We start from the raw sequence: 11,435 nt of genomic DNA, 5'->3' as shown, positions 1-11,435 counted from the left end.
TGCATTTACAACAGTCTGGCTAGTGACCACTCCAGCTGCCTGTACAACACAGTCTGGCTAGTGACCACTCCAGCTGCTTGTACAACACAGCCTAGCTAGTGACCACTCCAGCTGCTTGTACAACACAGCCTACCTAGTGACCACTCCAGCTGTCTGTACAGCATAGCCTACTTAGTGACCAATCCAGCTACCTGTACAATGTAACCTAGCTAGTGACCACTACAGCTGTCTGTACAACATAGCCTAGTTAGTGACCACTCCAGCTGCCTGTACAACATGGCCTAGCTAATGACCACTGCAGCTGTCTGTACAACATAGCCTAGCTAAAGACCACTCCAGCTGTCTGAGCAACATGGCCTAGCTAGTGACTACTCCAGCTGTCTGTGCAACAGCAACATGGCCTAGCTAGTGACTACTCCAGCTGTCTGTGCAACATGGAATAGCTAGTGACCACTCCAGCTGCCCGTACAGCATATCCTACCTAATTTATATCTGTGAAAGTTTTAGAGTAAGTACTTTAGTATCAATATAATACACATATTTTAAAACATTTTCTCCTAATTCTTTTCTTCTTTATTTAATCTATTCTGATTTTTCTTTTAAATTTAGTGCACCTCATTTCATAATCAAAATAATTTCATTCATTACACAATTATATCCACCATAACATCTATATATCAGTAATACATTCAATCAAATTTTTTTTTTCATTGGTACACATACATTGTATTTTACATACATGCAATATCTTACATAAAATTCTTGATTAAAATATGCATATTAACAAATTCTTGAGTAATATATATGGTTTTAAAAAATCATTCACACTTACATAAGACTTTAACAAATTCTTCACAATTACATATGGATTTACAAATTCTTCACAATTACATATGGATTTACAAATTCTTCACAATTACATATGGATTTACACATTCTTTACAATTACATATGGATTTACACATTCTTTACAATTACATATGGATTTACACATTCTTTACAATTACATATGGATTTACAAATTCTTCACAATTACATATGGATTTACAAATTCTTCACAATTACATATGGATTTACACATTCTTTACAATTACATATGGATTTACACATTCTTTACAATTACATATGGATTTACACATTCTTTACAATTACATATGGATTTACAAATTCTTCACAATTACATATGGATTTACACATTCTTCACAATTACATATGGATTTACAAATTCTTCACAATTACATATGGATTTACAAATTCTTCACAATTACATATGGATTTACAAATTCTTCACAATTACATATGGATTTACAAATTCTTCACAATTACATATGGATTTACACATTCTTCACAATTACATATGGATTTACACATTCTTCACAATTACATATGGATTTACAAATTCTTCACAATTACATATGGATTTACAAATTCTTCACAATTACATATGGATTTACAAATTCTTCACAATTACATATGGATTTACACATTCTTTACAATTACATAAGACTTTAACAAATTCTTCACAATTACATATGGATTTACAAATTCTTCACAATTACATATGGATTTACATATTATATTATAAGCATATAATTACCTGTGATCATCACAAAATCTTTCATTGACCATCCACTATTTAACATACACAAATGTTCACCACACACCTTTCACTACATTCTTAATAATTAACATTATTCATTCTTATCTAAATCTCCTAACATAACATCATTTATCCTCATCTAATGTCTTCTTTAGCTTGGACAGTTCTGCGAGTCGTTTATCTCTCCAACGCCTCCTCTCGGCTAGTTTATCCAGTGGGATGGTTTGATTGAACTCCTCCTGAACTTTCTCGGCCGTCGACACATCATACATCACAGGCACTGGTTTGAATGTCTCCTTCTGTACATTGTAGGCTCCCTCAGCATATCGTTCACAGTAATCTGTTATTCCTTCAATAATAACCAATAATTCATTCTTATCCTGTAGGTATAACTTTGGTTTTAGGTTTGTAACATTACGAACAATTTACTAGTGTATGTTTTAAACCATGAATCATTCAAGTAGTATCTTCAACACACAATGAATCAACTAATTCACACAATCAGAAAGTCAATAGACTTACCATTAGCATTGAGATGCATGGTCTCCAGGGGTCCAATGAAGGCGTACCGCAGACCTAGCCCAGTGTGACACACTCTATCAATGTCTTCTGCACTCAATAGACCAGACTTAAACAGACATAAACATGTTATCAATTATCTCCCTTGTATCACATTTTCATCAATACCCTCTGCACTCAGTAGACCAGACTTAAACAGATGTAAACACATTGTGTCAATTATCTCCCCTGTATTCTATAAATACATTGTGGTGAGAGCATTGTGTCTATTATCTCCCCGGTATTCTATTCATACATGTGGTAAGAGCATCATGTCAATTATCTTGCCTGTATTCTATTAATACATGTGGTGAGAGCATCGTGTCAATTATCTCCCCTGTATTTTATTAATACATGTGGTGAGAGCATTGTGTCTATTATCTCCCTGGTATTCTATTAATACATGTGGTGAGAGCATCGTGTCAATTATCTCCCCTGTATTTTTATACATAGTATTTTATTAATAATACATGTGGTGAGAGCATCGTGTCAATTATCTCCCTGGTATTCTATTAATACATGTGTGGTGAGAGCATCGTGTCAATTATCTCCCCTGTATTCTATTAATACATGTGGTGAGAGCATCGTGTCAATTATCTCCCCTGTATTCTATTAATACATGTGGTGAGAGCATCGTGTCAATTATCTCCCCTGTATTCTATTAATACATGTGGTGAGAGCATCGTGTCAATTATCTCCCCTGTATTTTATTAATACATATGGTGAGAGCATCGTGTCAATTATCTCCCCTGTATTCTATTAATACATGTGGTGAGAGCATCGTGTCAATTATCTCCCCTGTATTTTATTAATACATATGGTGAGAGCATCGTGTCAATTATCTCCCCTGTATTCTATTAATACATTGTGGTGAGAGCATTGTGTCTATTATCTCCCCTGTATTTTATTAATACATGTGGTGAGAGCATCGTGTCAATTATCTCCCCTGTATTTTATTAATACATGTGGTGAGAGCATCGTGTCAATTATCTCCCCTGTATTTTATTAATACATGTGGTGAGAGCATCGTGTCAATTATCTCCCCTGTATTTTATTAATACATGTGGTGAGAGCATCGTGTCAATTATCTCCCCTGTATTTTATTAATACATATGGTGAGAGCATCGATGTCAATTATCTCCCCTGTATTTTATTAATACATGTGGTGAGAGCATTGTCATTATCTCCCCTGTATTTTATTAATACATGTGGTGAGAGCATCGTGTCAATTATCTCCCCTGTATTTTATTAATACATGTGGTGAGAGCATCGTGTCAATTATCTCCCCTGTATTTTATTAATACTTGGTGAAGCATCGTGTCAATTATCTCCCCTGTATTCTATTAATACATGTGGTGAGAGCATCGTGTCAATTATATCCCCTGTATTTTATTAATACATGTGGTGAGAGCATCGTGTCAATTATCTCCCCTGTATTCTATTATACATGTGGTGAGAGCATCGTGTCAATTATACCCCTGTATTTTATTAAACATGTGGTGAGAGCATCGTGTCAATTATCTCCCCTGTATTCAATTAATACATTGTGGTGAGAGCATGTGTCAATTATCTCCCCTGTATTCTATAAATACATTGTGGTGAGAGCATCGTGTCAATTATCTCCCCTGTATTCTATTAATACATGTGGTGAGAGCATTGTGTCAATTATCTCCCCTGTATTCTATTAATACATGTGGTGAGAGCATCGTATCAATTATCTCCCATGTATTCAATAAATACATTGTGGTGAGAGCATCGTGTCAATTATCTCCCCTGTATTATATTAATACATGTGGTGAGAGCATCGTGTCAATTATTTCCCCTGAATTCTATTACTACTGGTGGTGAAAGCATGTGTATTCATTTAGACTGCAATATGTTTGTGTTGTGTCTTCTTTTGATAGAGGAAATCTTGCCAACTTTATAGTCCATCTTGATTGAAGCATACAACTGAAAATACTGAGACATATATTCCATCCACTCTCACATAATACTGACAATGGTCACTATACTGCTTGATATGAATGCTGAAAGCTGAGCTGGAGGAAATCTAACTTTTCTATAGACCTTCATGTGTCTTTGCCAGGGGACATGCCTAGAATTTTCTATTTCAAGCAGGGTGACCACAAGCCAAGCATCCATTATGAATGCCATTTAATAATGCAAAAAAAAAAAAAAAATAATAACATTAATTACTTTATATGGACCTAACATTGACCAACCTCCTTTTTATGACGAAATATTTGATATTATAGAAGAGTTTGGAAATGACAAATATGTAATATGAGGAGACTTTAACATGATATTTGATCCTAAATTAGATTGTGAAAACTATAAAAACATAAACAACCCAAATGCAAGAAAGAAAGTTTTGGAATATATAGACACTTTTGGACTAGTAGACACATTTAGAGAAAAGAATCCTGAGACTAAAAGATATACTCGGCGTAGAAAAAATCCACACAAACAGGCCAGATTAGATTATATACTGATATCAGATAGTCTTTTACCAAGTTTGACTTCTTCAATAATTGAACCAGGTTACCGTTCAGATCATTCTTTCTCAATAATTAACTTGTCTTTTAATAACTTTAAACGTGGAAAAGGTTTATGGAAATTTAATAATTCTCTTTTATTCGATAATGAATTTTTAAACCTTATTAAATCTACAATAGAAGATATCAAATCTCAATATGCAGTACCCGTATATAATATTAATAATGTAAAAGATATATCGTCAGATCTTATAGTATTTACAATAAATGACCAACTCTTTTTAGAAACACTAATGATGGAAATTCGGGGTAAAACTATATCCTACTCAAGTCATATAAAAAAAACATCTAATGAAAGGGAAAAAATTTTAATTAATGAAATTAAGGCATTAGAAAAAACAGGGCCAAATAATACATCATTAAACAAGTTAGAAGATAAAAAGAAGGAATTAGAAGAAATAAGAAAACAAAAAATAAATGGTAGCATAATAAGATCTAGAGCGAAATGGATAAGGGAAGGGGAAAAACCAACTAAATATTTCTGTAACTTAGAGTCTCGCAACTATACTAGTAAAATTATTCCTTACATAACTAAAGAAGATGGAACAGTTATCTCGGATCAAAATAAAATTCTTTATGAATCTGAAAATTACTATAATAATTTATATAAAGAAAATACCACAATAAATAATGCCAATCTTGAACAACTTCTAGAATCTTATACTGTTCCTAAATTATCAGAGCAAGCATCTTTAAATATTGAAGGACCCCTTACAATTAATGAATTAAACAACACACTGCTAAAAATGAAAAATGATAAAAGTCCTGGCTCTGACGGTTTTACAGTGGAATTTTTGAAAATATTTTGGAAGCAATTGGGACCATTTGTTTTAAGATCACTTAATTATATTTTTAGCACATCAGAACTTTCAATAACTCAAAAACAAGGAATAATTACATGCATTCCAAAAGGCAACAAACCCCGCGATAAATTAAGTAATTGGAGGCCGATAACACTTTTAAATAATATATATAAATTAGCATCAGGCGCAATAGCAGAACGATTCAAAAAGGTAATCAGTAAATTAATTAGCAATAATCAAACTGGATTCATCCCTGGAAGATACATTGGCGAAAACACAAGGTTAATATATGATGTTATGCAATATACAGAAGAAAATAATATACCGGGACTTTTACTTTTAATAGACTTTGAAAAAGCTTTCGACTCTGTATCCTGGAACTTTAATGATAAAACTCTAAAATACTTTAATTTTGGTCCTACAATAATCAAGTGGATAAAACTCTTTAGAAATGATATACAGTCAGCAGTAAATATTGGGGGAAATCTGTCCAACTTTTTCCATATAGAGTGAGGCTGTCGCCAAGGTGACCCCGTCTCTTCAAATATTTTCATTTTATGTGCAGAAATTTTATCCATACTACTAAGAAATAATGAAAATATTAAAGGTATACTATTACATGAAGATGAATTTCTATTATCTCAATTTGCTCATGACACATCTGTTATTTAGATGGCTCAAAAAAAATCTTTAGATCAAACTCTCAAATCACTAAATTTCTATGCTAATATATCTGGTTTAAAAATGAATTTCTCCAAGACCCAGGTAATTTGGATTGGCAGTATGAAGTACAGTAATAATACATTTCATTCTAATCTTAAGTTAAAATGGGGAACCACACGCTTTAATCTATTGGGTATTGAATATGATGTAGATCTAAGCAGAATAATCCAACTGAATTTCGACAAAAAACTTGCAAAACTAAAATCACTAATTTCAATTTGGAACAAAAGAATTCTTACACCAATTGGCAAAATAGCTGTAATAAAAACCTTACTAATATCCCAGTTCAACCACTTATTTATATCGCTTCCAAATCCTGATAACTTGTATATTAAACAAATTAATTGTCTGTGCTTTGATTTTTTATTGGAATGGTAAACCAGATCAAATTAAAAGAGATGTAATTATTAAAAAATATGAGGAAGGGGGGCTTAAAATGATTCATCTAAAATCTTTTATAACTGCTCTAAAAGTATCATGGATAAGAAGAATTTATTGTAAAGAAGGAAACTGGAATATTATTCTAAGATCTCTATTTGACAAACAAAAATTAGCGAATACTGGAATTGTACACATAAAAAAACAATCTAAAAAATTGTAAAAAATTAATTTTGGAGAGATGTTCTAGAGGCTTGGTGTACGACCTTAAGTTCAAGTAATATTTACAAAACAAATATTTTAGAAAACCCTATTTGGTTTAATAATGAAATCAGAATAAATCATAAAGTTATTTTTAAGAAGTTATGGTATGAAAAGGGTGTTATAGTTATCTATAACATTTTGAAAACAGACAAATCCATATATAGTCTAGAAGAATTTCGTGAAACGTATAATATTCAGACCAATTTTCTAGAAAATCAGTGTATGAAAAATGCCATTATTCATGTCATCAGAAACAATCAACAAAGTTTTGACTCTGAAAAAAATATAACTCTTCCTAACATACCAATAAACCTCAAATTGATTTTAAGTTGTAAAAAAGGTGTTCAAAATATATATAATGTTTTAATTAAAAATGAAGTTATACCTACTGCTCAAAATAAATGGAATCAAAATTTTGAAATTGATCGGGATGAATGGGGAAATATTTATAAACAACCTTTTAATGACACTACTAGCTCAAAGCTTCAATGGTTACAATTCCGAATAAATCACAGAATACTAACTACAAAAACATTTCTTTTAAGAATTGGTAAATCAAACAACAATCTATGTACATTTTGTAAAACACATCCAGAAACAATCACTCATATAATTTGGGACTGTGAAAATGTATCAAATTTGATTGAACAATTAAGAATTTCTATAATTACTAATAATTTAAGTCTTAGATTTGAAAAACAGGATTTTATCTTCGGCAAACAAGATAGTACAAATACTAATTTCCATATTGAAAATTTGATACTGCTTCTAGTAAAACAATACATTTACAACTGCAAATGTCTAGAAAAAGAACTCAATTTAAACAGTCTAAAAAATCATATTAAATTTGAACTAAAAGCTCACAGGATTATAATATCCAACAGTAATTTAAAGCGGAAACCACAAGCACTTGCAGAATTACAAAATTGGTTAAATGTATAAACAGTAATATTTAAAAAAATTTTGAAAGATCTGTGACCTAGGTTTACTTCGTTAACTCTTTTTTTTTTTTTTTTTTTTTACCGGTAATCTTTTTTTTGTCCTGTCTTTGGTGTTGATTTTTACCAAGAGTTGTCTCCCCTAGTTCAATTTCTCATTACATCTGTAGGAAGGGAAATAACTCTTGATAGACCTTTTATGTGAATGTGTGCGTGTATTTGTTACGTTAATAAGTTACTTGTAAATATATGAATGTACATACGTTAAAATATTCAATTTGTAATAACTCTACAAATGTAACTTCTATTGTACTCGTCTTTCATGTGTCTTCTGTATATGTTGTGATGTGTATATTTTTTGAAAAAAATAATAAAAAATAAATTAAAAAAAAAAAAAAAAATGAATGCCATTTAGCTCCAAAAGTTAAACAACAGATCTTAATGACATTTACTTCCATTTGAATTTTGCAAATGAAAACAAAAAGGACACTTGGACAGACAGACGAGCTTCATGATTACTATAGAGAACTAGCATCCATTATAAAGGTTATTAGAAAGAAAAGAAAACATAAAATCTCAAATTAAGTCATTTTACACCATCATCGGCCCTGCAGGTAGGGCGTTAGAATTGTACCTGCTGCCCCTATTGCATGATCGTAAAAGGCGACTAAATTTAGGATCTTATCTTTTCTTTACTTCCTAACTGACTTTATCTTTCCTAATGCCTCCCTTGGCACCGCCTCACTTTTGGCCTTGAGTTGAGCGTTCGCCCATGTGAGGAAGGCTCTGGGTTCTGTCCCCTGGCCGAGACACACCAAAGTCTATAAAAGTGGTAGTTTCTGCTCCTGCTTAGCGCTCAGCACACAGGGAGTGGGACGACTGGTTCGCCCGTTGTCAGTATAATGTGACCGGGTGGAGTGTGTTGCTTGGTGTCTTCGGCGGCATGCTTCAGTGATATAGCACTATAAAAAGGGCAACAGTTCCACTATACAAGAAGACACAACATAAATATATCGGAGTCTCCCAAAACACGCACCTCGCACAACATACACGCAACACACCGCATGCATGGGAGGCCGTCCTTACATGACCATAGCTGTTAATAGGACGTTAATTAATCAAACAAACAAACAAACAAACATTTACACCATCATACAATTGGGACACTAGTAAAATTTAATCCCTTTCCAGCAGGGCAGTAATAACAAGTAAGATAACTTTAACTTGTAAAATCTCAGCTAACAACAAACGACAGCTGTGACCTCACCTGGTACATGTTCCAGCTCTCATTGATAGCAGCATACTGGATTCTGTTGAGGGCGAATCCCAGACTCTCTCTGCGTAATGTTATTGGAGACTGTCCTACTTCTTCCATCAGACCACGTGCCTTGGTGACTACATCCTGCTTGGTCCAGGGAGCTGGCACTAACTCCACCAATGGAATGAAGTAGGGTGGGTTAATCTACCAATAGAAAGACATGGTGAGGTACAACTTGAAATAAAACATCTTACACTGACAGCAGGTTTAATCAACATTAACATCACAGAGAAAAACTTACCGGATGAGCCACTAGCATGTTGGCCTTGTGTGTGAGCCCTTCAGTAAACATTGAAGCACACAGACAGCTGCTAGAACTGGCCAGTATCACACCATCACTGGCCACAGCATCCATCTCCGTCAAAAACTTTTTTCTTGAGGTCCAGGTTCTCAGGGACACACTCCTACAGGAAGAGTAACCAACAATAAGACACACAGATTCTCTGGAATGCATTCTTAATGGAAATATCCTATATGTATAAATAACAGAATCTTTGGAAACATTCTGAAAAGAAATTCAGACAATCATGCATAAAATATACTGATTTTCTTGAATATACACATTAATCATGTTAGAACACCATTTTTGATTAATCCTCTAAAGAGGGTTGAACTGTGTTTCCTCGTTTTGTTGAACATCTAGGGTTTGGTTTTATTTTGTATTAAGTATGGTCTGTGGGGATGATGGGTTTGTTTAGATGTCTATGCATGGTTTATGGCGGTTTGTGGTGCATTTTTGAACGTATATGGAGTTTAAGTTAATTTAGGATCTTAAGATGTATATGGTTATGTATGTGAATGTAATTATTTAATGTATAGGTTACTGGTATGTGATGTAGGGGGTTATTTTGAATGTATATTGTAATGTAGGTCGATGTAGTTATGTAATGTATAATGTTAGGTGATTGTGATATGTAATCGTAATGTGATGTATGGTGATTGCAATGTGATGACTTATTTAATGTATATGTGTGCAGGGTTAGGTCTATGTTTATATATGTGATAATGTATGTGGTAATTGATTCGATTGTAGTTTATTTAACTGCTTATGTTAATGTCATCTGAATGTAGTTGTTATTTAATGGTATATGTTTATGTATGTGATGTAGGTTATTTGATGTATATGTTATGTATGTGATGTAGTTATTTGATGTATAGCTGTTATGTATGGGATGTCGTCGTTTTTATTTGATATGTATATTTTATGTATGTGATGTAGTTATTTAATGTATATGTTATGTATGTGATGTAGTTATTTGTGATGTATATGTTTATGTATGTGATGTAGTTATTTTATGTTATATTGTTTTGATGTCATGTGGATGTAGTTATTTGATGTATATGTTATGTATGTGATGTAGTTATTTAATGTATATGTTATGTAATGTGATGTAGTTTATTTATGTATTGTTTATGTAAGTGATGTAGTTATTTAATGTATGTGTTATGTATGTGAGGTCAGTATTCTTTGGAAATGTATTATGTCTTGTAATGTAGTTTTATGTATGTGAATGTAGTTATGTATGGTTATGTTTATGTATGTGATGTAGTTATGTATGTTATGTATGTATGTATGTATGTCTATGAATGTCGTTATGTATGTATATAGTTATGTATGTGATGTATTTATGTATGTATATGTTTCTGTATGTGATGTCGTTATTTAATGTATATGTATATGTAATGTGATGTAAGTTATTTAATGTGTATGTTACTGTAAGTGATGTATGTTATGTTGTAATGTATATGTTATGTATGTTATGTCATGTTATTTATGTATGTATGTCTGTTCATGTATGTGTATGTATGTTACTTTCATAGTGTATGTATGCTTATTCGTATGTGATGTATGTTATTGGATGTATGTATGTTATGTATGTATGTATGGTATGTTTGTATTTGATGTATGTATGTATGTATGTATGGGGCTGTCGGTTTATTTATGGTATATGTTATGTAGGTGATGTATGTATTTCCATGTATAATGGTTTGTCTGTATGGGGATGTGTGTATTTGATGTATAGTGTGTATGTATGTCTATCGCTACGTATGTATTTGTGCTATATGTTATGTATAGGATGGTAGTTATGTAGATGTATATGTTATGTATGTATGTATGTGTTTATGTATGTATGTATGTATGTATGTATGTATGTATGTATGTATGTATGTATGTATGTATGTATGTATGTATGTATGTATGTATGTATGTATGTATGTATGTATCTATGTATGTATGTATGTATGTATGTATGTATGTATGTATGTATGTATGTATGTATGTATGTATGTATGTAT

General features: G+C 32.3%; 1 protein-coding gene across 1 annotated transcript in view; it reads right to left on the bottom strand.

Annotated features, from left to right (window-relative positions):
* Nucleotides 1-533: 533 nt before the first annotated feature.
* LOC138305920 (lambda-crystallin homolog) overlaps nt 534-11,435 on the bottom strand; it is a 47,351-nt gene continuing 36,449 nt past the window's right edge. The window contains 5 exon segments of the mRNA XM_069246215.1: nt 534-1,949; nt 2,123-2,228; nt 9,087-9,281; nt 9,379-9,498; nt 9,500-9,541. Coding sequence (XP_069102316.1) covers nt 1,726-1,949; nt 2,123-2,228; nt 9,087-9,281; nt 9,379-9,498; nt 9,500-9,541 — 687 coding nt within the window. The 3' untranslated portion in view covers nt 534-1,725.

Source organism: Argopecten irradians, chromosome 1, assembly GCF_041381155.1.
Source record: "Argopecten irradians isolate NY chromosome 1, Ai_NY, whole genome shotgun sequence".
Taxonomy (NCBI): domain Eukaryota; kingdom Metazoa; phylum Mollusca; class Bivalvia; order Pectinida; family Pectinidae; genus Argopecten; species Argopecten irradians.
This window is presented reverse-complemented; position numbering and strand designations above follow the sequence as displayed.